Genomic DNA, 27,034 nt, shown 5'->3' with positions numbered 1-27,034 from the left:
TTTTAACTAATATAGCAGAAAGAACACTAATTTTTCTAATATCTGTCATGAGCACAGAGTAAGAGTCACAAATTATGTGCAGTAAGTTTACTTGCCATAGCCTAGAACAGCATCCTCCAGTATCAGTACTGTTCATTTAACGTGGCAACAGTTGTTCTCATTTTCTGCGACTTTCCTATAATTTCTGGCTGGCTATCATTTTACTTTCTGCAGAAGAACTAAATACTTCTAGAAGTAATTACAGGTCCTCCAGTCAAGGTTGGTACCTGTGGGTTTAGATCTGGTGGAAATGAGCTGGACATGCACAGCGCAATCAAGTTCATCTTTTATTTTTACATCTTCCGAACTCGTGGAATCCCTCTCTCTTCAGAGGGTTTTCCCATGGAAGAGCCACACAGTTAAGACAGTTTGTTGACAGTTCCTTCTGGAACGTTTTTTTTCTAGATTGACGGAGTTTCTTGGATGAATTCCTGGGGGTTTTGGGGGGGCTGGTACTGACCGTGCGGGGCCGCAGAAACCTGCCCATGCACGGACCGGTCCGGAGCTTCCAGCCGATCTCTGCAGCATCCTCGTGATACAGCAGCACAAAGCGGCAAAGCGTCTCTAAGGGTAAAATGCTCCGGCCTTTGAGACACTTGTGGAAAACCTCCAGAACCAGATCTGGAAAAGAAGATGCAGTTGTGAGATGGTCCAAGCCACTCCTGACGATAAAATCCATCCAAGTTTTCACAAAGCAGCTGTGTGCATGGGGCGGAGGACGATGCGGGGGAAGTGGTTTCCAACCCATGATCTGTGGCCTCTGTCGACTATTACTATTAAGACAATTAAAAAAAAAAAAAGACACCCCAAACATCAAACTTTTCTTGCATTCGCTTCAGCTCCACTTGAAACATTTAAGGAGATTGGTAGGAAAAATATTGTTGAACTGCTTGCAATGCAATATAGGATATGAATACACCCCAAAATGAACATACATAAGCACAGGAAGGTAACTACACATGTATGTAAGCATTAGTAGGGTATTGCTAATACTTTGCATACAGGCAGACTTTTTAGTGCTTTGTACATTGATTTGTTGTGATATCACTGTAAGAGGTGAAAGAGATTTTGGTCCTCCAGGCAGGACCAGTTCTAGTTCATGTATATCAGACCACATAAGGATTTTTTAAGTCTTTGCATAGTTCACATGAGGGTTGGCAGCTCTGCTGGTGCAGCGCGGTGGGACACGCTGGCACCGCAGCACATCTGTAGAACACTGCAAAAACCAACTCAAATTCCTGCACATCCAGAACAACAGGCATGAGAAAAACCTGCAGGTGCAGTTCATGGGGTCATGTATTAAGATTTAGCCTTTTGTACTTAAATTTATAAGAAAATATTCTTTAATTATAACAAAAAAAATCAAGCACTTATTTCTTTCTAGTGGTGCATGGCTAAAAAGACTGCAGCTTGTCTAGGTCTGCATAGATAGAATTTTCAGTGCTTTCTAAATTGCTTATGAACTCAGCAGCGAGGTATCTCTATTTAAAGGCTGTTTTGGACCTGCAGCTTATAGAAACCAGCATCTCTCCTCTGACAAGCAAGGCAATGATATGATTTTCTGCTGCTGGCCCTTACCGAGGCTCTCGTGGACCACGGCGGGGATGGTGTCGCTCAGGACTCTGCAGCTGGTGTGCAGAGCGGGGTTTGCGTTCATCTCCAAAAGCCAGACCTAGGAAAGATGGATACAAATCGGGAAACGAGGCTGGAGTCAGAGTGATGCCCTTTTACTGACGCGGTGAGCACCTCGAGGGGTGGGAGTGCTAATAAATCCCATAACACAGAATGCAGGTGGGACAGAATTTTCATAAGGAGTGGAGGAGTTAAACAAAATCCCTTTTTGCACACATGTACTTATTTGAGAACAACGCTACACGTTATTTTGTCTCCAACTGATGCTCTTTAGATTAACTCCTGCTCTATAAAGGCACCGTGTTTCTTAACATACCAGTTTCCATAACAGTGTTTAGTTGAGGTTTTGAATAGCATAAAGTTATAAGGAATCTCGGAATCATTTTGATTTGAGGTGGACGTGGGATCAAAATGAAGCAAACTTGGTGCTGAGTTTTCAATGAACCCTTGGCCTCGGTTTCCTGGGGAAGTTTTAGATTTAGCCTTTTAGAAGCGATCTAAAATACTAATGCTACAAATCTACATCAGCCTCATCTCCGTTTCCCTTTGAAATACCACGGTCTGAAGCTACAAGCCACAAAATGTGATGGTCCAGTTACAAATCTGCGCGAAACCAAAAGAAAAAATGACTTGCGTGTAATTCTGTTTACTATTTATTTTCCCCGTAGTGAGAGAAATTCACCTGTTCACTTTCTGCCTCCGCCTTATGGTGCTGCATCTTGTGTAGAACACATGTAGGAACGATTCAGTGTTTTGTAAGGAAAGGATGTTTACTCTAAGGATGGATGTTTAATCATGTAAGAGCCCCAGGAGAATTTTACTCCCTTGTACTTGTTTTTAAAAAATAATTTTAAAATTATTTCTTTTCTGAAGCAGCAATGAGCTTGATTATAGGTACCTAAGAAACGAAGTTTGGTAGATTTTAGCAACATGATAGCCTTCACTTTGGCGCTTTATTTTGCTGAGAATAAAATACAACAATAATTTTCACTTCTTTGACATACTTTATTAAACAAATGAAAAGCTGGGGTGTGCAGTGAAATGTCTTTTTTTTTTTCTCCTTCTTTTCTTTTTCCTAGAGAACTGGAATAGCTGCTCAAAACCCCTGTTTGCAGACGCCAACAGAGGGCACCTCGGTTATGTACGTTTTTCTTGGCAAACTATTTCTTGTGAGTGCTCTTTTTCCTACTGAAAGTTCATAAGATTTTGCGCTGACGGACAAACTCAATGAACCTTCATAATTATCTTGATGAGGTTTTGGTTTCTTCTCCTTCGAAACAAATACAAGTGACACGTTCCCTGTGCCATCTATCAGGCTCTTCATTGTCTATGTTCCCGATTATTGTGCTGCCTGAATGTCTCCGTTTTTAAATGCTCTGAACCTCTCAACAATCAAGGCAAATTAACAAACGTCCTCAGTTCAGGAAGAGCAGAGAGAATAAGGCCAAAATCCACTTTGTCTGGATGAATATCCGTAACTTTCATGGGAATTTCATGTAGAATGCAGGTGCCTTGCTCAAAGTTTCCTCGCAAAAACACAACAAGGAAAGGAAACCAAAAGCTGGAATGTCTGTTCTTGACTTCCTAACCACGGACTGTTCTTTTTCTTCAGATTTTCGACTCTGAGCACCCCGTGGTTGGGTCAGAAATGCTGCTCGGGCTGGTTCTCGGGGATTCCACGGTTCCTGTTCCCTGCCAGCCCAGCCCCGTGTCCTGTCACCTTTTCGCCGTGCTCCTTGAGAAATCACAGGTACACTTAAAAACTTCAAATCATCACATTTGTCCATAGATTTTGAACGACACGCCGACCGCGGCCGGATCCTGCATCACGCCGGGGGCTGCGGTCCCATTTCTTATTTGTATTATTCTAGACGCGGCATCAGCATCTGCTGAATACTTTTTATTTTCCTCTAGTTTGGTCACCGTAGGGATCTCGTTGCTGTAGAACCATCCTCACAGCAGCATTTCGGGGTCTTTCGAAGGAGCATTGGGTGATGAGACGTGCTGATTCGGTGGGTGACAGACAGAGACCTGTCACAAGGGCGTTTTCCCGGCTGGCACGGGCAGATATAAGAGTTTTTCAGTGTGCAGGAAATCCATGATCGAGCCAGAGTTTTCTTCTGCTTCTGATCAACGAATATTTAGTTTGCTTAGCTTCGTGGCTCTTTGCTGGAGCGAAACATCCTGCTGGGGTCTCAGGGAGGACGGGGACACTGGTCCATGTTCCCAGAGGCTCCAAGGGACCTGGCAGCCAAGCCCGTGTCCAGAAATCCCCACCATTCTTATAGACAATACTCATCAAGACACAGATTTTCTTCACCTCTCCATACGTAAAACACACGGGGACGCAGTGGGCTTTAAACGCTGCAGTTTTTAACTAGCCAAGTAGGAATTAGCACAACAGAGCGATACTGGATCCTCTGTTCTACTCCCAGTTTACACAGCCAGGGCTTTGCATGCCAGCGTTGCAAAAGACAATCCCCGCTGAAATCCGAGAAGCACCAGTTTCTGCGTCTCTGCCATTTACTCTCCCTCCCCGCACAAAGGAGGTTATTGTTCAGGTGCCGTGCCCGCTGCCGAGCGTTAATTCCATTCTTTCAGAGGGTTTGCTGTTCCCACTGCCCTTTGCTGGGGTATGTTTGAGCTCCTTTCTGCTTTACTAACAGCAGAGTCTGCCAGATGGTTTTCCGTCCTGCTTAGGGCAGGTGGTTTTGAAGGGCTGTGCTGCACTGAGAGCACCTCAAACACTGAATTTCACATTTCCCTTTCTTCTGGATTTTCTTGTCTGCGTTCCATTCACTCTTTATGAGTTGTAATTCTAGCAGATTTTATAGACTTGCTGGGCTGACCTATCACTAAGTGGCGAACATCGAGTGGAGATGGAGACTCTGGTGCTGATTTCTGAATCGATCATGACTGATTCTTCAGAATGGGAAGGGTGAGTTGCCTTTGACAGATACTCAGCTAGTGAAAATCGGCATACGTGATGTGATATTTGAGGCATCACACACTGATTTACGCTGGCTGATCATCTGGCATGTTTTAGGAGAAAGACAAGACTGAGTGGGCTTTAAAATTGCCATACCTTTCACCAGAAACTCCATGTGAAAATTCTGCCCGCTCTGCTATACTGTTGGCTTTAGAAATCCGGCCAATATCGTACTTAGTATTTGACAATATCGTATTCGTACCTTAAAGTTCTCATCGATTAAAAAGTCGCAGCCGATGAGATCGAAGTAGCCCAGTTTGCGGTCCAGTTTGTGTTTGGCTGCCAGGAAGCACTGCAGCATGATCTGCTGCATCCTCTTCTGAAACGGGACACACAGAAAGGGGGTTACTGGTAACTGTGAATTCTAAGGAGTCGCTGGAAGTCAGAGGTTTAGAAATTTTTTCTTCCCCTGCCTCCAGGAAGCTCCTCTCTACACTGGTCTTATCTCTCCTCCATTATCAGAGAAGATCTAAGGCTCTGACGTGATTTTCATGTGGCAAAATCAGAAAGCGGAGAGCTCTTTATCTATTAATGCAGGACCACAGCACCGGGCCAGGAACGTGAAGACCATAATTGCATTTTTATAGCTAACATTTACATTCGCACTCTCTTTCTCAGCAGTTTACCCATTTTGTTACAACTGAACTCTTCTTGTCTTCACTTCGGTGTTTAGAATCTGCAGATAAATGGTTACCACGGGACCATCAATACCTTCTCACTCGTGTATGTGATTTCCTTGGGGGCTCCTGTGAAGCGATGGGTTTTCTCCCTATTTCTGTCACCCTAATTGGGCAGCCCAGCACACCGAACGCTTGCTGGCACTCACGGTAAACACGGTGAAAACCCAGTCTTTGGGGAGGCCGCTGGCTTTTCCGAACTTCTCGTTAACGTAGCTGTTGAAGTGCTCCATCTGCCAAACTGTCTCGTCTTTCAGCTGGCTGTACAGGGAATTCTTCTTCTGCATGTACTGAGAGGTGGGGAACAGAGCAAAGCGGGGATTAGATTTCTGGCGGGGAAGAGTGACTGTGAACCTGCTTGTGTGGCAGATACCCAACTGCCCGGAGATGTTTTTCAAGTCATAGTCATGATATTCTTTGGACTAAATCAGGTTGCGGTGTCTGTTTGCCTAGTGCTGTCCCAGAGGAGAGTCCACCTGGGAGAGATGGATGGATGGAGGGATGGATGGATGGTTGGATGGATGGATGGATGGATGGAGGGATGGATCTGCAGAGGAAACCACGGTGAGGGCTTCTCTCTTCCACTGTCTCATTAATCCTTATGTCAGCGGGAGTTTATCGATAATGGGGTATTTACATTGTTCAATCAAACCCAAATTCCCCCTTCCCTGTGAGCAGCTGGGCATGGCTGCAGCTCCATCGGTGGGATGGTTACCATGAGGCGGCAGAGTTTCAGTGATGCTGTCCCTGCTGCCTTTTGGAAATACAGTAGGAAAACGCCTGATTCCAGCTGGGATGAAACATAGGAAGGGAATGAGAGCAGAATCAACTGTAATTTGAAAAAGCCTGGCCTGTCACCAGCTGCTCCCGTAAATCTAGTTTCCCTCCTCCCAGCAGGAACCCACATAATTTCTGTTCTGCTCGTAAACACCTGTCCTTTGTTTAACATCGCTTGTGCCATGGGATCCTACCCCAGCACCTGAATTCCCGGGTGGAAAGCTCTCTAGCTGAGCAAACAAACCATTCCAGGAAAACAAGTGTGTACTGGTAACAGCATATATTGCAGGGAGCAGCTCTGACCTGCTGTCCCGAGCTGCATTGCTGCAGGAGCCGTAACAGTCCAACCAAAGTGGGCTTGTCCAACACCTCTCCAATATAAATTTTGTTAGTTCTCGGAACACGGCATTATGCTGGGAGAAGGGCTTTAAAAGCAAACTGTTTTCTTCCTTCTGATTCTTTTAATTCTCTTTCACTTGGGCCTGTTCTAGTGACTGAAGGGCCTCATTGGAAGTAAAAACTCCGGTAGAGCTGAGCAAGGATGGTTTCTCTTTTGTATGGGAAGAGATGTGTAAGGATACAAGCCAGGACGGTCTCATTCTGTTAGAGGTCTCACTTGAGAAGCGAGACAAAGATAGAGATTTAAGAATGCTGGCTCTTGAAGAACACATCTGCATCTGACATAATTGTGATTATTGTATTTAAGCACGACAGGATCAGCAAAATCCTGGGCTGAGATTAAGGCTCCTTTGTGCTAGGTAGCTGCAATGGAAGGCTTCTTGCCCTAAGAAGCTTATGATGTACGGATACATGAGAGAATAACGGCAGGAAAAAGAGGCCCAGGGGGAGAACTGGTCAGGATAAGCAGAGAACTGGTCCATGGCAGAGAGCAGAACCTGATCTGACTCTGCTCCTGTTCAGCCTTGTTGCTATGTCTGACCTTAAACCCACGTCCATTGCCTGGGTGCAGGGATTTTGTGCATGAGGAATTTATTTTTAGCCTTTCAAAAGTCTCTTTCTTTCTTCCCATCTCTGTCAGCCACATCCTCTCCTTCTTCTGAATGAAACACACTTATTTTACCTGGTTGGTCAGATGAACAGTCAGATCATCAGAAGCCGCATCATAATTGACGCAGGTCAGCCGGACATAACCCTGGGCGAAAAATAACACGTATGGGGCCGTGCAGGCGATGAGGAGGTAGGAGCGGACATCAAACTTCTTCCCTTCCAGGAGCAGTGGCTGGTGAATGTACCTGCCAGGGCAGAATGACAACAGGCATCACCTACACGTCACCGTGATACAGGACAATTCAGAGCTCACACCAAACCCTGCAGCCAGTTCATTTATCACCGCAGAATTGATCTGTTTGTCCCTTTTTTAACATTGGTTTTAAGGGAGTGGCAGCAGAGGGCGCATCTAGGAGAGGTTAGAAATGCCCAGAACAGCTTCTTTCAGGAGGAACAGAAGCTGTGCCAGTCTGGGGGGCGGGAGGTAATTAAAGATTTACTAATATTTACTGGAGAATATACAGAGTTTATGTCTGAACACAAAGAGCCCTTCATACAGCACCAGTGCTTTTATTGCCAGAGTGATGCAACCTGGGAATTGTTTCCCTTTATCATCAAAGGTTGCTGGATGTCCCTAGAAATAACAAGGATATGCTGTTAAAACAATCAATGCTAACAGCAGATTTCAAAGGAATATGGAGCCTTGCTCTTCAGAGCATTTTTTCCTTCTTTTTTCTGCTCTTGTTCTCCTTTACAAAACATTCTGGCGATGACTGAAAGGGTCTATATTCTACAAAGAAGAACCTGCATGTTTGCTTTATTCGTGCAAGGCATAAAAGATAAAACAACCCCAACCCAAAGTTTTAGTGCCCACTGGCCACCGCCTATTGATTGAGCTCAAGACTTTTGCACCATTGAGGCAGAGAATATATTTGAGAGGCTTTTTTAGATTGCATGGAGCAGATATTGCAGCTGTACAATTTGTAACACGCTGCCTTTGTCTAAGGAGCTGGGATAATGTCTAATTCAAATTGCTTTGCACCAGGCTTTACGTATAGGACTGTGTGTATTTATGTACAGAGCTGCAGCATCTGGCCTTTTGAAGCCATCCTTAAATTTCCAGACAGAGGTAAACTCAGATCTTTCTGATGACAAAGATCTACCTTGAAATGAGTGAAGCGCGGATGCAAGACAGACCAACCAGAGAAGCAGCCTCTGTCCCACAAAATGAAGTCTCACAGGTCGATGAGATGTGGGGTAACCACATTAAATACCCAGGGAACAATTCAGCTCCCTGAGGCCGGTCTGCTTAATGAAGCACGCTACTCGCATGTTAATTCTCAGGCTTTCATTCCTACCTTTGCACTATTCTTGCCTGGGGAACCTTGTAGGGCATCTTCTTGCTGAGCAGATGTTCCTCAGCGCGGTGGAGCTTGGCTTGGAGAATATCGGGAGCAGCTGGGTTCCTGAGCAGGAAAATTCCTCGCCCTTGGTTGGAGCAACTCGGTTTGCAGATCCAAATCTGTTCTTCTGCAGAGAGGATGACTCTGTTACGGTAACGTGTGTGGTATGAAGCTGCTCACGTGAACATATGTGTGTGTATGTACATACACACGCTTATAGATACCAATTATTATCACTGCGTATACTTTCATGAGCATTTCAGAGGATCACATAGCTGTTTAAATTGATTGCCACCGTGATTAGGACAGCTCACCTTTACAAAGTCCAAAAAAGGCATTTCTCTCATCTTTCAAGTCCAGGCGAAAAGATTCTGGGAAGAATTCTTCCATCTTCAGTAACCTACGGGAGAATCAAATCCAGGCTGAAAACCCCATCCAACATGCTCATTCCTCTGTTACGTTCAGAAAGGACAATTGCATGTAGGAACTTCAGAAATGGCTTTTTTTTCCCTGCTTGTGTGTTTCTCGTATGTTTTTCCTGAGCTACCTCATCCCATAATCTTTCAAGTATATATGTTAACCCTAAGGCACTCTTCGTGCACTCAATGATTTTGAAAACATACTTGAGATGGCTGCAGGTAACCATGGTATGGGATTGCCATTTGTTTTTTGGTAGATCCAAAATAAAGGAGAAGAAACAGCAATAATCTTATATTTACATTGTCTAGGGCACAAGAAGTTGTGGCCTTTCCAGTGGGATGATGTACCCAAAACTGGGGAATGACTGCGACTGTTGCCTTTGGGGAACCTGGCACTCTTGTGAGTCCAGACATAGAGGAGGAAGAAATTCTGTCTCTGATGTTTGTACTTCCGGAAGAAAAGTGATTTTTCTAGAAGATAAGAAAGAAATAAAACCCTGTATACTTTATATCCTGTACTGTTACGCATCCAGAAGAAACTGGTCCGTTGTTTATGTGCTCTCACTTTCTGTTGGCGTTTCGGGTCAAGGTTCAAAGAGCTGAGGGCTCTTACTTGGAGTCAGAGCTCCTGCTGATCTTTTTCGTTGTCCGCTCTTGCTCTCTCAGGCAGCACAAAAGCCCAATCTTACTGGTGAGGACTCCATTGTTGGGAATCTGGTAGAGAAGCTGTTCGCCTGGATGAAACCAAAAAACCAGTCCCAAATTCCCAAGTTTTTCCCACTCCCCACTCCCACCCAGGGCCCAGGGGCACCTCTACCTTCTTTGAAATGGCAATAGGTCTTTCGGCACTTGGTTTCGCACCATTTCAGAGCATAATCCTCTCTTCTGTTGTCATAGATCCGCTGCCAGCCTCTGCTCTGGCAATAGATGCTCACTCTGCGTATGGAAAACCAAACAGCAAAGTATTATCCCTCCTATTAACAAATACTTAATTAGCTCCTATCCCTTGAACTCCTAATATACAAATGGAACTTCTGATCTGACAGTTTTTCTTGGACAGAAATCCGTTCTTATTTTTCGCTTGTTTTACATTTAGCACCACAAAGCGTTGATCAACAACAGTGGTTCCCAGCTCTAGTGCTGACAGTGCCAACAGAGAAACTGTCATTAAACAAATACGAGTATTTCGTTTCTTTACAAAGATAGAGTGGTTTGCTGCTTTACCACGGCTGGCCTTCCAGTGGATACTTTCCATTGGAATTTTCTTTAAATGGTTCCCACTCCAAAAAGACAGCAAATCAAAGGAAAATTATTTGAGGCCAACGGATAACGGATAATATTGTGTGACTTCATATAAGGCCATACTATTTTTTGTATGAGTCTGCTGAGAGGACCTACTTACAGCTCAGCTCCATTAGATCCACCAATATAAAAATATGGTCCTGGTCCCACTGGTGCTTTTTGTATCTCTTCTTCTGGCTGTTTTTCTTGAGGACGTGCCTCACCATCTGTTCCATTCTCACTAGGCTTGGCTCTGTCAAGCTCCACTTCAGAGCTGGTAGAAGTAGCTGCAAAATTGGAAACTGAGAAACTTCAGATGACCTGGGATCTTCTCCATAAAATCCATAGCTAGGAAGACGGCTGTTACAGAAGAAAATTCTGTAAGGTAAGGGTCTGCTTTATTTTGAATACAGTTGCTGGTAAAGGACTTCAAAAGGGCAAACCATACGGTTTCAGATGTGGCATCTGATGCACTGATGTCATCAGCCTCAAAACCATCGCTGGATTTACCATCTCTTGGTCTTTTTTGGCAAGAAAGTTCTGTTGGCTGGTAACTCACCAGACTCACCTCTGGCAGCTGAGGAGGATCCAGCCCGTTGTTGCATCATGGATTGGGTGTCCTCTTTCCTCCTGGTTAGCACAAAAGCCATCTCCGCCCGGCCTGCAAAAGGGAAGGGCATGGTCAGCCGGAGTCATGAGTGATCTGAGAAAATCCATAAGGTGTATTTTTCTCTTTGTGATCATTTGCTCTGTTGATCATAGGTGCCATTTTTCACCATCTGCTGAAGTTTTTTCATTTCTTCAGAATCTTTATTTTGACATAGCTGGGAATATAGAGGCTCTGCTTTCTATCCACGGCCTCTTATTCACTCCAAATATCATAATACAGATGCAAATAGCTGTTTAGCTTATAAGCTGGCACTGCTATTGTTAGATGATAAAAAATGGCTTCAGAATCTGAGTGATAAATCTCCCCGTACCACATCTTCACGGGGATTAGAGAGGCATTCTGTACAGCCACGGCTTCTTGCCTTTTAGCCCCTTTATTCAGGGGCTAACCCCGTATCTTAAGCTAACAAAAAGAAGTAATAGAAATTCTAACCTTGGCTGGGAAGTTTCCAAATACTTCAGCAGAGCTTTAGCTGCTCTCTGCCCTGCCTCCCATTGGCAGAACTTGCACTTGACGCCTATTCAGGCCATAAACAGCTTCTAAAGGGACAAACCATCCCGTGATGGAGCGGGTTTTGCTCCGGGAGAGCTGTAGGTTGGTTGCTGGAGATCGGTGGGCTCACAACAGCAAGTGCAGGCTCAGAAGCCAAACCGGCTTCTGCTTTATACATGGAGATTCCGTTTGGGAGGGTCAGAAATCCTTCGGCGCTATAGACGCGGGCTGGTCCCCTGGCAACAGCTGCCTGGCTACTGCCGGGGATCGCGCCAGGGGTTCTGCTGTTAAAAATGCAAAGGGATTTCTGCGGACGTGCATGCTCTCAGATAAAGCCACCCCACGGCAGCGATACGGGAGGGCTGTTAGCAAATCGCTGCGTGTGTCTCAGAGCAGAATCGACTAACAGGAAAACAGGAAAATCAGTTTCCTGAGCCTGCCGGCTGGCACACTGCTGCTCCCTCGAGTCTGCTAAAGGTTCACCTCTGCTGGAGCCGCCCCTGCTGCTTGTTCTGCTCCAAATAGCAAAGCAGAAAGCCCAATTTGATTCTTGATCACTAACAGATTAAAGAGATGAAAATATAGGCTTCGTCTATAATGTGGTTTTCCTTTCCGAGGCGGAGTTTGCCAAGCTCAGGACTTCGTTAGTGCCGAGTGCTGGAGCTGATCCAGGAGGCTGAGAATTCTAGGATGGGCACGGAAAAGAAACAACTCCATATTTTTGGGTGTTCCTGCAAAACGAAGTTCTTACCAAATGAAGTGGATCCATTGCCAGTTCTATCACTATTCGAAACATTTCAAGACTTTGACAAATCACTATTTCTATAGCAGCCTCTCCTCCCTCACATTTTTGTTTGTATTAGACCATTTGTTACCAGAGCATAATGAAAAGGGGCTAAAACAATGGGACCTTGATTTTTGGTTTTAGGCAGCCACTGTGTGCTCCCAAACTAGAAATAATCAAGGATTTTGACACTCATGGAGCCTCAGTCAAAAACACAAAGATAGAAAGGCATATTTATGCAGCCTTAAGTATAGATTTTTCTGTCCTTGAGATGCAGGAGCAGAAAATAAGGCTTTTTTTTAATGACCTCGGCTGGGTATGCACAAAGAGTAGGTCATCTCCAGGGTTAACCTCAGAAGGTAAAGTTTGGGAAGGTCTGTGCTTAATCCCAGGCTCTCACGCTTCCAGCTGCAGACACAACAGGTCGATTATTGACCTAACCAGAAAAAAAGCAGCCGAGACGCTGAGGAGAGAGATCCCCTTGCAGTGAACACACGCAGCTCCTCACAGTTAAAACTACGAGGGAGGAAAAACGAAAACCCGTCGGTGTTTTCTGGTGTGGTGACTCCCCCACCTAAAAGGGAAGGGAAAAGTCAACGGCGGGTGGAACTTGGCTGCGATTCGACCTCTCTCCGGGTGGGCCCCGCGTCCTCCAGCGTGGCCAGGTTGATGCGAATGCCCTGGCACTGCTCCCCGGCGGTCACCGTGACCTTCCAGAACGTTCTCTGGTGGTTTTGCCGGTGGTTCACAACGCCTGGGACGAGCTTCGGTGCCCCCGGGAAGCCGGGCGGGATCGCGGCCTTGCGTTACCTTCACCCTCCCCGGGTGACCTCCCATGGCCAACCCACCCAACCTCACCTCGCCGGCCCCGTGTCGCAACCGCCGGGCCGCAAATACTCTCGGCAAACGTTACACCCTCTAGGAAATATTGCCTAATTGCCGGGGAAGGGGAGAGGCTGATGGTTACGGAGTTAAAGGAGGCGTTTCATTCACACATTAATACGTGCACTTCGGGTTTCCTCTGCGTGCTGTGAAATGAGATGTTCCTTGGAGGGTTACCAGAGTTAAATGTGTATTTGCCCTGCGTTCTGAGATACTAACACGAGATATTTTAAATGCACTTTGGACACCTATTTCCCCCCCTTTTTTCTCTTGGAATCTCTGGTAATTCAAAGAATGCTGCAGGTTTTCCTTTGGACGGGAGGGTCTGGAAGGGACGTTCCTCACCTCTCCCTCTTTACATGATGCCTGCAGGGACGTAGGAGGCCTCTAAAAACCGAGTTTTGCAGAATTTGGCCAATAGGTTTAAAAGTCATTAGAGTAAGAAATGACAAAGTGACTGTGTAAACCTAATTATCTCGGAAACCCAGGCTCAAAAAATAATATGCAATAGAAAAGAACGTGTGTTATCAGCACAAGTACAGTTTTAGCCAGCGCGTATTTCATTCGAATTCTGTCAAAAAGCTTCTGTGACTTGATTAGCTGTACAAACAGCTTCGAGTCGTCTGGTTTGGGAATCGGGTGGTGGGACAACCTGGTGCTGCGTTTGGTCTGTTGTTATATGGATAAAGTTGGGATGTTTTGATGTGAAAGGCTGTTTGCGTTGCGTATTTCTGAAAGTCTTGTTGGTCCAGTTTAGTTTTTAGTCTTTTTTCCCTCCTCGCTTGGCATTGCTATTTTCGCCCAGTAGCCGTGTTTTTGACAAAAAGCGCTTTTACAGGGGGTTACGACACCATCCGGGAGGCAGCGGGAAGGATTATGCACCATCATGTGCAGGTATTTTCTGGGGTTTGCAGAGGGGCTGCAGGGGTCAGAAAGCATCATCTCCCCTTGATTCTGCAGGAAAGATGCTGTGAGGGACAGGAAAACCCATATACTCCTCTAGACTTTCCGTTTTCTCACCCGTATGGTAGAAAAAACCCCTAATATTTACATGTCGTGGACTTTAACAATAATGGATAATTATTAATTGCTTTGATATGTTTATTAAACAATGCATATTTGAGGTATGGTCCCCACCCAGTATCAAGCTGCAGTTATGGCTTGTGTAGTTTTATTTTAGTAATAAAGGGAAGGAATGGGCAGCACGATGTGTATCAGCGTTCCCAGAGCAGCTTATCAGCCGGCCAGACCCGCGGAAATTAATGATTAAACCCAAATTCTGAAACAAAGGCAAGAGGAGACAAACCCTCTGGGTTCAAACATGGAGCCCAATTCTTTTTTTGGCTGGCTGCTGGTTTTGCACTGAGGCTGCTCAAAACCACCAGCTGGGGAAGGTTCAGCACAAATGCCCGTTTCATGTAAAGCCGTCAGGCCGTACCGAGGCACGTGTCCTCTTGCAAAAATGGTTCCTTGCAGAATCCGCAGCTGCTCAAGCCTGGACCTGCCTCTCAGGTGCCTCCGGGACTCCGAAATGATGCGATCTGCCCTCCTTGGGAAGGTGACAGGGATTCCCAAATGCCTTCAGAAATGAATTTCTGATGAAAACTAATATTCCAACAGTCTCAGGGCAAACCGCGGCGATTGCTTCAGCGGAGTTTTGTGGCAATCAGGTTGCGGTGGGATACGCAGCGCTCCAGTTATTTCTTCCTGTACCTTGTGAGCTCTTCAAACCCTGACGGGGCCCCATCTGCTGCTCCGAGTTGCTGGCAGCATCTCGCAGTTCCAAAAAACAGTTGCTTCGCCGTGTCAGATGGGGCCAAATTTTCATGCATATTGTCAATCACGTTTTGCATAAGCCGCACAGACGATCCCATGGAGCTGCGTTGCTATTTTTATTATTTTTCCCTACAGAGAGTAACCCTGCAAACTTCACCATTTGTTTGGCTGTCTTCAGGTGAGGAAAGAGCCCCTTGCAGTGCTCCAGAACTTGGCTTCTCTCTTGGATACTTGATTAGTATCTACCAGTTCAGCTCTTTGTAATGTCAGTGGACAGTGTGGGCTCGGCTGAGACCCTCGTTTCACTACATAGCAATAAAAGTTCATTGTGACTTTGACATCAACCTGCAATAGATGTGGACTGCTTATGCAAGAAATGGCTATACATTTTTGAGCTGCATGCGGAGGCAAGCCTGTAAATTCTATTTTTAAAAACATTCGTCATTCTGGTGGCTTTTTACAGACAGATCTTGCTTCTGTTTCCTGCACCAAATCCTTGTCCCTTACTGGAAAGGAACGGTCTGCGATGAATAACCACACAGCTTGGCGACAGATGAACTCGTCTTCGATTTATCAAGTTCATGAAAACGCCCTGAAGGGCTGGGCAGGTATCGTGAAACATCTGACGGTTGCAGCTCTGGCCTCAAATGGCCTCAGCAATATCGACTCTCAAATACGGAAAGAATTATTAACTGCGCGTTTCATTTCCACAGGAATAGGATCTCACTGCTGCTTATGCGCTGTTTCTGCAGGGAATCGCACCTCGCAGTATAAACAGAAACGGGTAAAATTATTCACATACATGCAGCTAGGATCACTGCTGATCTCTCCAGTTGAACCTACAGCATTTACTGGCAAAAAAAGTAAATTTTTCTGGCATCAGCAGAGGTTTCACAATAGTACCTGTGAGTAGAAGTATCCCAATTTAGTAACAGTATATCAGAGAGAGCCACCGGAGGTATAAACAGGAAAAAGAGCCGGATATTCTCTGAAAAAAACAGGAATGAGGGACACGGCAGGTGCACACTCGCGTTTCTCTGAACCCCCCCCAAAAATGTCATATACAGCGTGTATATGTCACATACAGTGTATATGTCACATACAGCGTGTGTACGCTGAGCCTTTGCAGATGGGGAACTTTCACCCAGGGTTTAGTTCTGACTGAAACCACAAAACGCCTCCCAAGCGTTCAAACCCCACATTCCTGCTATTTCAAGAGCTTCAGCAGCGCTGCTTTAGTTTTTATAACCACGAGCAAGTGTAAAACCTCCAGGTCGCTGGCAACTCCAGCAGCGAGGGCCAGAAAATCACAGTCCAGGGCACGGGGACATTTCTGGAGCCTTGGGAAATGTGACACAAGTTGGGCAGGAGCTGCAGAGCAGCAGTTTGGGGTGAGGAGCAGCTGAAGGAGTTTGCTCATCAGTGATGGGGAGTGGAGCCACCTGCCCGGGGACGAGGGTTCTGCTCAGACCCCGACCAGCAGCCACTCCTGAGGAGCTCCCAGGTAAGAAACGTGTCTTTTTTTTTAAATCAGTTTGATCTGCTGGTGTTGTGACATGGGGCTGGGGGATCGGTTTGTTGTGCAAACCCTCCTGGGGGGGTTTGGTACCCGGTTCCTGCCTCCCTGTGCTCAGCATCTTCCTCCCTGTGCTCAGCATCTTCCTCCTTGTGCTCAGCATCTTCCTCCGACACAGCGAGATGGTTCCTTCTCCTGAGGCTGGGGAGCAGGAGGGGTATTTTCCAGTCTGTTTTATTTTCCTGCTCCGTTCCAGAGCACAGACTCGCAAACGCTCGTAGTGATGTGAATTGGGAGGCGGCAAAGGGCAGGGACTGAGGCTGGGAGGAGGGAGAGTAAACCACTTACTATTTATTTGGCTGCCAGCTTGGTGTAGTATTGGAAGAAAAAAGGAAAAAAAAAAAAAACCCAAACAAACACACACCAAAAAAAAAAAGCCCCCAAAACCAAAATAAAACACACCCTGCACCCTCCAGGCCCCTTATCCAGCCAAAGGGCAGGAAAATGACAGCAGGGAATGGGAGAACTCTCAGTCCCACCATAGTCATGCCTAAAACTTCTAAATTGCAGCTATGGGAGAAATCCAATTTAAAAAAAAAAAAAATAATAATAATTTAAAAAAAGAGTCAAAGGCAGGCTGTGTCCAGTTCACTTTGTTCACCATACAGCCACAGCGAGCTCAGACTTTTCCTAGTCTTTCCTTGCTGCTTTTTAAAGTGTATTTATAGGCAGTTCCTTTGTTCCCAGGCAGCTGTAAAATGCCCCTGGTTTCAGGACCTGTTCTCAGGGAGTTAAAGGCCAAAGACAATTGATGTGCAAGAGGTGGATGTTATTAACCCATCCCGGTTTGCTTTCGGGTTTCCCTTTATTCGGTGCCACTCAGGATTTTTCCCCAGCTCTGCGTGTGTTTATTGAACGGACGGGCCCACAAACAGCAGATAGTGAATCACGAGTCGGGCGCCCAGGAATCCCAACGGGTTTGGTTGAAGTGGGCTTTGCCATGCAAATAAAATTAGCGACCCAAATGAGCCTGGTTCTCCTCGGTTTTTGCTTCTCCTCTCCCTGGCTTTGCCTCCCAGTTGAAGGGACGGAGATGAAAGTTTAATGTTGTCTATTAAGTGATTTGCATTTGGACCCCAGGATTAAAATGGAGTATTTGTCGAAGAGCCGATTTTCTCGGTTCTTCCCCCCATCTCTCTTAAGACAACATCTGGAAAAAAGAAAATCTGTTGCCTTGAAAAACGTGGATAGTTTGATAGAAGCCTACCTTATTCGTTAAGCAGCTTCTTTAATACTTAAATCCACCTTTGTTGAGTAAAAGGATCTAATTATGTGTTGGTAGTTTCTATAGTGGAAGTGCCTTGAACTTTGTTCTGAATCGGTTGTGCCAGGAGGTGCGCGTTCCATTTACTGCCCTGGGAGCCGACTCCACCTTTCCTTGCCGAAAATAAACCCACAAAGGAATATGAAATGAGCTTCTCCCGAGCAGAAGTTTCTTAAGGGGGACAGAGATTATATTTTTGTAGCCGTCTACACCACATTTAAGGCTGGTATTTCGAAGATATAAAGAGCATCCACACCATAGTGAGAACAATCCTTGCTATCGATTGTGGTTTCATCGTAATTAAAGGTGATATGAAGTGCTTGAATATGGTGGAGTTTTTATTGCTTTGTGATGACTAATACAGTATTTAGAAGAGTTCAAGCTGTTTTTCCCCCTAAATGATATGATTTGCACAAAATACTAGGGAAGCTAAACATTTTTTCTTTGTATTTGCTCAGCTCCCTGTTAGAAATCCCTGGTTTATTTTCACTTGTTTTCAAAACTGGTAATTGCAGGAGAGTGAAGGAGGTGCTGAACTTCTTTGTAAACCTATATATTGCTATGCCAGTGAGTTAAACTTTAATATTAGTAAGTTAAAGCCAAATAAGAAGCCTGATTACTGGGAGTCTACAACAAAGTCTTTTGATTATTTTCTTCTGCAACTGTCTGGACAAGTTATTTTCTGTGTGTGCCTGCGTTTTCCCAATTTAAATAGGTAGGTAACATATGGCAGTTTGATTGCAATGCTGTCTTCAGCTGATAGTCGTGAAGTGTTTGGGGGAGACAGGGACAGGTTAATGGGTGGTGACATTATGACAGCAAACGAAGCCAATTCTGAACCCCCGCTGGTACATCCAGAATATTCGTGTATTTGAGGGCACAACCTGCAGGCTGGGAAATGGATATTTCATTTAGTTCTTGAATTTAACTTTAGGAGAACCTGCGATCACCTCAGAATGTTCAGCATGTTGAAATACGGACTTAAAGGTTTCGGAGAAACAAACAAAAAAAATTCCTTTTCACAACTTTAAAGCCAGTATTTGTCACTGCTTTTTAAAGTTTTCAGTACCAAAACATTTTAAGTCTAAGATTAATAGTTTGCCCAATATCTTTTGGGCCCAATAGAATTAAATAATAATTATTTACTGAAATAGATGTGGCTTATTTCCTTCCCTCTGCGTTCTTCAGAGCGGGGGCTGTTTTAGGATGGATCATAGGAGGGTATTCAAGTCAAAGTCTCCTTGGTGTGTTCCAGGCTACAGATCAGGACAAGTCACATTAAATATATATATATATATGTATGTATGTATATATGTTGAGGAGCTATAAGTGAGAGTTTAACGCGATGAGAGACAGCAGCTCCTGCCTTGTGTAAGGACCATTTTTTCTGGATAAAGTGGGGTTTTTTTTAGGTAGGAGCATACTGATAAATTCCTCCCAGCCCCAACACGCACGACGGCAGATCCTCGGTGTGGAAATCAAGGCTATTTCACAGAATAGCTTTCATGTGAGTTGGTCTCAGTCTCGTGAGTCTGGCTAGAACTTTATGAGTGGGGTGAGAAGGTGACGTCCCATCAGCATCAGCTGGAGCTCCAGTTCAGCTCCACAGAGGCACAAACCCTTTGGATAACTGGTCAGAAACTTCCTCAGCCCAACACGGTCCATGGGAAGCAACTGCAGCTGTATCAGTGCCCGAATTACAGGGGAACACCCCGAGGAGCTGCTGGTACCCAGACACAGTTATTGGTCCTGGGCAGCAATTATTAGACTGAATACAAGCGCTGGAGAATATTGTTTACTTGGTTTAAACACACAGAAATGTTTATTGCTTCCAAATAAATTCAACTCGGAGCTGCATTGAGATTCAACTCTTTTATTAAATATGCAGCTAATATGCCTAAAATTAATGACATAAGCTCTAAGGCAGTGAAGCAGCACATTGAATGGTATGGAAGGTATAAAAATGTATTTATACAGTAGCAGCTAGTGAAACTGCTCTTCCTGCTTCTAAAAAGAAAACAGTCTTTCTGTATGTGTTTATTCCGCACATGGATTTTAGTGATAAAAACAGTGACAGTAGAATATTCATCAGAATAATTAGAGCAAGCTACAGGTAACAGAATATATGAACACAGCATTAAGGACTAGAGTCATATCTTCATTTTTTTTGCCTTCTCTGAGCATGTTTTACGCATACCTACCCTTTAAAATTGACTGCATCTCACAGGATTTTTTTTATTACCAATTTACCCAACAACACATCTTAATAAAAGTCATGTAGTTCTTGTTTTCGCTTCTTTTAAAAATAATTAGTAAAGGGTAGTGCTGCTGAAAGGTCAAACTTGTTTTGTTTCAAGAAACACCACAACTCAAAAAAACCCCTTGAGCATGTTGAGTATCTTGTGAAGCTGGTAATAGAAATAGTGAAGCTTCCAATAAGAGACTGTAGGTTCTGTGAAATCCAAAGGGTGTTGGACAAAGAGGCATTTAGAGGAAAGGAATCCAAGAGCTGATGTTCAGGGACAGCACAGCTAAAATATCAAATGTAGTGGACTAATAACTTGATGAGACATTGCAATATACCAAAAGGTTCCATAAAATAATTGTACCCTGCTAAAAGACTTGCTAACGTGAGTCATTCTAACCAGGACATAAATCCCGTCTTCCCCATCGGAGCAATTCGGGGCAAGACCATTTCCTAACTGGGAAATTCCTGACAGTTTAGTGGGACATGGTTGATGTAGAGAACCGTGTTATCTTCATTCTCCCGCCTCAGGGCAGAGGATGCTCATCAGCTGAGGTCAGGAATACGTTTTGTTGTGCTGCTGTATTGCACAAGGCGGGATGCTGGATTGAGAAAGTCAATAATGGCACAGGCCATTGCTGCTGCTCAGGGTGGGGAGGATAAAGGCCTTTAAAAGGACTTTTCTGTCAGTGTAAAAATAAATTAGACCTTATTCAAAAGTACAATGTAGCCACAGCGTTGGGTTAACAGTTGGACTTGGTGATCTTACAGGTTTTTTTTCCAAGCAAAATGATTCTATGAACAGGGTGCATTGACCTGTTGCTGAATTTAGCTGATTTAGTTCTATGATGTCTTCCTCAAAGCTACTGGGTTGTCGTGTCTGCACCCACCAAATTTCAGGAAAATCAGACGACAGGTCCAAAAGTGACCAACATACGGACAGCTGGTGAGTACAGGAGCCTGGTTTCTTAGTTCAGAAAATATATCTGGACCTACCTACATATTATGGACGTGCAAGCTCTTGGCTTTTCTCATCTCTCTTTATATTTTGCAGGCGTTACCGTACGTGTTTGGGTGTTAACAAGACAGAAACGGAACCGGTGCACGTGAATAAGCCTTCCAGATAAGCCCACACTCCAGTGAGAAGGCCCAGACACCAGACTCCATGGATTCTTCTGACACCGGCAAGTTTTTTTCCTCCATATTTCTGTCAAGATGAAGAATTTTGCCGATGCGATTGACGGCATTACCAGACAGTATTAGACAAAAATAGCTAGATCTAACTTTGCCTGGTAAGACAGCAATCAGCAGGCACTCGGGCTAGAGGAAACCACCAACATTAAAGCACTTTTTCCAGAGCCAGGACTAAAAAGACAGGGCAGGGAAAGGCTGGGGGCCTCTCCCTTCGCCACAGCAATAACCAGTAAATATTTAACTTGAAATACATGCTGATTATGAGGCGGTACAATTATGAAAACACAACTGTTTCCAGTTCGCTGGTATGCGAGCTTAAAAAAATTGCAAAGAACTATAACTTACCACCAGCTCTGTCCCCTGATCCCCTCTTGCTGCGGAATCGCCCCGGCAATAGCAGCACAGCGAGGCTGCGCTCCAGAAATTGTCCCCTTATCAATATTGAGCTCCTCTCCATGAGACAACTTGTTTAGAGTTAAGTCTGATGCAGCCCAGAGCTCAGACGGCTCTGAAACCACCCTCAGGATCAGAACCGCCTGGGGAATCGCTCTCATTTGAGATGAAAATCAGGAGGAGAAGGGGAGGGAGAGAAAGATATTGAGGCAGAAGGGGATTTTTCTGGGTTGCCCCTGGCTCTCGTGACTAACTGTCTGTGAGACAAGACTGATCAGACGTTTTCCTAAGCCACATCATCCCTGCTCTCCATTTCTTTTAATATTTTTAAGGTGACGCTCCCGTGCCTGCTCTGGGTGTCCAATTAGAGTTATCTTTTTTTTTTTTTATTTACTCCATCCAAGATTAGGACCCACAGTTTGTTTTAAGAGAAGATAGATGGGAGGTAGGTGTGTGCTCCAATTCATCTTATTTAAATGCTCGTTAAAAGGCAATTTGCAGAGTCAGTCACATTTCACACCATTTCCTCAATCCCTGGTGAATCAGTTACTGATTAACGCAGATGCTAATCACTAAAGAACGCTTCCCTGCTTCTTCCTTCTCTCTTCTGTTTTCCTGAGAGTTGTTCAAGTTAAAGCAGGCACAGTCAGCTCCTTTCAAGCTGTCCACATTACAGTGGAAACAAATTTAAGTTATATACTAAATGGTTCATTTTTCCTACCATTCCTGCATGACCTACTAGTTTTGGTAAGGAATCATATGCCCAGCTTACTGCAAAGGGCTGAAAAAAACATTCAGAGATTTCCAGTGCTAAATGCAGAATTTGCTCGTGTTGCTGTTCCAGGTCTAGTTTGGAGTGAGCAAGGGGATTAGCTTTAAGTTGAGGATGAGGAAAATGTTTTGGCGCCGTGTTTCAAACACAAATCAATACTTGGGATCGATCGGAAGATCTGGGGCGAGGGGTGTGTGGTCAGAGCATGCATGTGTAATGTTGCCTTTTATTAGTATTTCCCACAGAAAGGAGCTGAAAACCGAAGGGTACAACAGCGAAGCGTCAGTACGAGGTCTATGCACCATTCCACCTCATTAGATCCCAAAGAGCGCTAAAATTCTATGGTCTTTCAGAAGTACAGGCAGTACGAACGCTCCTTGTGTAAGGATGAAACTCAGCTTGGACTGCTAATGGGCACTGACATGAATTATTATCCTCTACAGATGGACCAGGTTGTCTGCAAAATACTGACTTGGATGTATCTGTCAAGGAGCTGCAGGGTAAGCAAAGCCTGTACATGCAGTTCAGGCAGGAGGCATTAAATATCACTAGAGGAGGGCAAGAATTACACCTAATTTAGTCCGTGAATTTGGCCTGCAAATAGATGCTTTATTTTAGGAGAGTGAGAGATCTCAGAATCTGCTCATAGAATAAAATCTTTAATGCAGCAAGCAATATTACCACTAGCAGTCTTGAAACTTGTGCTTTTTTACTGAAGCAGATGGAGCTGGACAATCTGGCTGAAATGATGGGCCAGGAGATAATCCTCTTGCAGGACGAGATCTCCAGCACTTGCTCCTCTGCCACCCCAGGAAACTTGTTTAAATCTGACTTCTGTATCATTTGAGAGAAGTACTTATTTCCTATAGGAGTCCCAGCTTCTAATCAGAACCTCACGCTCGACGCAGCAATGTCCTCCTAGGTGAGTTGCTACACAGTTAAAATGAATTATTGCACGGTGGTGGCTCTTCATGTTCCTCTGCTGGGTTGGGTAGATCATTCAGTAGCTGTTTCTTGCCTGGGTTAAATTCCTTTGTTTCTTAATGGAATGATCAGAGTGATTAACCCACCTGCTCTATAAGCTGAAAGCACTGCCTCTAACAGGGCAGGGTATAAGGTTGGAAGTTCATAAGCCGTTCAACCATGGAGGTTTAATTGAACTGTGATTGGGAAGAATGACCTTTCCAACCAGTATCCTGCCCCAACCACCTTTCACAGCCAAGCACGGTGACCTACAAGCAAAAATTTCAGCCTCCTGGACAAGAAACGTGTCACGCAAATACATCCCAGCTCTGACCAGCGTTCCGAGAGAAGAAAGCGTTACTGTGGCTCCGAGAAAAAATGCACTTCGTATGTCGGAGTTGGCAGGTCCTGTCTCACCTCCACAGCAAGATCAAGGTTGGGTAGCACCTAACGGAGCCGTTTCCAGCAACTTGGAAATATTTATAATTATAGGCATTTACTGTATCTAAAAATACTTGTGAATATGACAGCCAGCATCCTTACCCTCTCGTCCAAATGCTCCACTTTGGCCTAAATTGTGGTACAATGTCTTTCTGTGGGAGCTCCGCCTGATGCTTGGTGGTGTTTGGTTCACCCTTTAAACATCGTTACCAGACAGTGTTAGAGTAGATCCAAAAAATCCAGCACTGTCTAGTAAGATGCCCACAGAGGACCATGGTCTGTCCAGCAGTTGGAGAAGTGAAGCATCTTATTAATGATTCCACATTCTTCAGGATGTCAGTGTTCCATAAAAACTAACAGAAATGGCTTGAGAAGGATCATCTCGCATCACTAAGTGTAAATCATTTACCAAATGTGGGATGGGCAGAAGGAAGACATTTGATATTAAATGACAGTTTGAAGATCATGGTGGGTTTCAGGAGACAAAGATAGTATAAAAAGTTGACTTAATAAATATCTAAAATAGAAACATAAGGTTAAGCTCTATTTAAACATGATGTAAAAGCAGTAAGATTTCTTGTGCTTAGTTTCTCGGCTTCCTCACAAAAATACCAACTGGTTCAAGCCTTTCCAATCAATTAAAAACACATACTAAAAACTGGTATATAAAGAAAACAGCACTAAGAAGGGCACAAAAAAAGTGACAAAGATGGCCTAGCATGTAACACAGTTAGTTGCTTTTACAACAAATACTTTATTGTATTGGCTTTAGTTTAAGGGATGCAGACAAATGGGAGTCTTAAATAAAAGTGACAGTGGCAGGAGACTTTGGTGTACAGTTGTTAGGCAGTAATGTAATGAAGCACGATGATAAGGTAACTGCCTTTGTTTTCTGCCTTTTTTTTTTTTCAGAAGAAGGGGAAGTTTGCTGTAGAACATCATGCAACAGAGAAGGTAAAAATCCAGCACCCGCTTCTCAACCTTGAGCGTTTCCTTATCCCAGAGCTCTGTGCCACCCTAAGGGGGATCCCAGATTTCTGACTTTTCCATTTTCCTTCCCTCACCCCTGATTTTTGGACTTATGTCTCAGGGCCTCTCACTGTGCAAGGGCTCAAGAGAGCTCTGATCTGAGCTATACTGTGTGGGTAACGTTATACGGCATGTAATATTTATTATGGCCATAAGATACTCCTAAGTCTTTGTGGATCCAGCACAGTATTTCACATGGTATATATACAACCTTCCTATCAAACTAAACCGTAAAGGAATATATTTCATCCAAGCTGCACTTCAATGAATCATTCACTTTACAGTTCAGAACAGGGTTCAAGGAAACAACCAACCTTCTCCATGCAATAATTAAACCCCCTGTATATTAATATCGGTGAGAGATCCCGGGGGTATGGAGCAGGATATTGTTGCATTTTGGTGCTTAACACCTGCCAGGTATGGTGAAACACCTGCCGTGTGTCAGATAAAGACATTTAACAGTAACAACACCCGTTCTCAGTGACAGCCCTTCAGAAATAATCATTTACAGTTCCCTAAACATGTGATAACTGGAGCGTAACTTCCCATATTGTTTTAATTATCAGTAAAGAACAAAAAGCCTCCACGAACCATTTAAGACAACATTCTCACTTCCACTAAGTCCCTTCAGACTGAGCTGGTTCTTTCAAACTGACTTTAACTCGTATAATTGATTTAGAGAAGGGAACCTCATAGAATAGAACAAGAATCAAGCCCATCATATCTAAAAATGTATCATAATATTAGTCCACTAAAGTAAAGAAAACAATCAAAGGGAATGGGAGTTAAGTCTCGTTCTCTCTCTCCTCCCAGAAAAAGTGATGTAAAAAAATGATTGGGGAAAAAAAATTTATACATCATATAAAAGTTCAAAGTTGGAAAATAACGGCTTTGCTATTAGAACATTCTCCTGGAGAAGTCCAGAAGAACTGCTGTGGAAAGGAAAGAGTAAGAACAATAGCAAAGCTGAGAGAGTAAACCCACTTTTGATTTCGGCAGCCTAGTTCTTAAATTGTATTTAGATGAAAAGAACATCTTGATTCTGAGAGAAAATTATGAACAAGAAAACTCGAATGTTCCATTTCAACAAAGTGTTTACTTTCATTCTCAGGAATGTTACCATTGTTTAAAAACAAATAAAAAGAATGCGTTTGAAGAAAAGTACCTACATTCATCTTACTGCTACAAAGCTTAACAGTTTCATTTGAATATATTCTATTGTTGCAGCATCAAACGTGCTCTGTCCCACTTTCTATTTTAACATTATTTTATCATTCTAGAATAAGGACAAGATTTTCTTGTGTTTGCTTTTATCCTTTACTCTGGAACCCAAGCCATTATATTTTAAATTTACTTATGCTTGGGGAGATTGGATAATCAAGCATGGATTTCTCTACTGGTCACTACCCTCTGCTCCCAAATTTGCTGTTGAACTTTTCCACGTTGTACACGAAACACCATAATCATCATTACCAGGCAGTATTAGAAAGACAGAAAACATCCAATGCTGCCCAGTAAGATGGTAATGGCATCTCAGGATCATGGTCTACAAACGGCAGATACACCACAAGCTAGAAAAACCAACTATCTACAGTGGAAAAAAATTTAAAAAGGCAGAGAGGAGGGGAAGAATATCACCTGTAGCTGTCCCTCCTTGGTGATTTCAATAGTGATCAAATGCTATTCATATGGGAGAGGTGGAAGCAACAACGTTCTGAAAAATTACCCTCGTCAGACATAAAACAAGTGAAACTAGAGCGCTGATAGATAGAAAAGTCCATCCGGCAGTGCAGAATCCCAGGCCAGAAACACCAGACTTACAAGCACAGTTTTAGTTTACAACCCAAATTTCCTTTGATCCAGTATTTCTGAGGCCATCTCAGATGCCATAAGGGCAATTCAAGGTGATCGCCATTTAATTTCTGATGTGCAGGGAACCGACCCAACTTCATTGGCATCATCCCGCTGTTTTCCAATGGTGCGGGAACATTTCAGCCTGGTGCAAAGTATTTTCATCTGTGGCCCAGCTAGAAGGTGACACCTCCTGATTTTACAAGCATGAGAGAAAAACTGTCCTAGAAAAATGCTCTAAGCTAGCCAATAATTTCCCTAAGGCATCCAGCAGCACTACTGGCTCTCAGCGCATCTTCCCCTGCACCACTTTCTTACCATTGGAACCTTTCAACAATTTCGGAGCTGTTGCACTGTCCTAGATGCACTTTCGAGCCAAAAACCATGTACATAAACGCCACAAACTAATGCTTAAAAGGTATAAAATCCAAATCTTGCCAAGAGATTCAACAGGAGACCTCTTTCTGTGTCCAGAAT

General features: G+C 44.1%; 1 protein-coding gene across 1 annotated transcript; it reads right to left on the bottom strand.

The window, feature by feature from the left end:
* Window positions 1–319: 319 nt before the first annotated feature.
* Window positions 320–26,943, bottom strand: TTLL10 (tubulin tyrosine ligase like 10). Its single transcript, XM_065650296.1, has 14 exons — window positions 26,876–26,943; window positions 13,030–13,103; window positions 12,680–12,745; window positions 10,794–10,886; window positions 10,347–10,512; window positions 9,762–9,880; window positions 9,558–9,678; window positions 8,840–8,925; window positions 8,481–8,652; window positions 7,196–7,367; window positions 5,487–5,627; window positions 4,863–4,979; window positions 1,618–1,711; window positions 320–660 (listed from the first exon to the last, which is right to left on the bottom strand). Exons 1-14 carry the CDS (start codon window positions 26,941–26,943, stop codon window positions 320–322), a joined length of 1,830 nt encoding a protein of 609 aa, XP_065506368.1.
* Between the last annotated feature and the right edge of the window lie 91 nt (window positions 26,944–27,034).

Source organism: Caloenas nicobarica, chromosome 22, assembly GCF_036013445.1.
Source record: "Caloenas nicobarica isolate bCalNic1 chromosome 22, bCalNic1.hap1, whole genome shotgun sequence".
NCBI classification, from domain to species: Eukaryota; Metazoa; Chordata; class Aves; order Columbiformes; family Columbidae; genus Caloenas; species Caloenas nicobarica.
Note: the sequence above shows the minus strand (reverse complement) of the source record. Positions and strands in the feature narration are given on the sequence as shown.

Bases quoted from the DNA above. Each gene is read 5' to 3' on its own strand.
- TTLL10 (XM_065650296.1), bottom strand. From the start codon at position 26,943: ATGGTTTTTGGCTCGAAAGTGCATCTAGGACAGTGCAACAGCTCCGAA. The intron at 8,653-8,839 runs GTGAGCTGTCCT...TCCTCTCTGCAG, and splicing joins CTTTTTTGGACTTTGTAAAG to AAGAACAGATTTGGATCTGC. The intron at 5,628-7,195 runs GTAAAATAAGTG...CCCACCTCTCAG, and splicing joins CTGTTCATCTGACCAACCAG to TACATGCAGAAGAAGAATTC.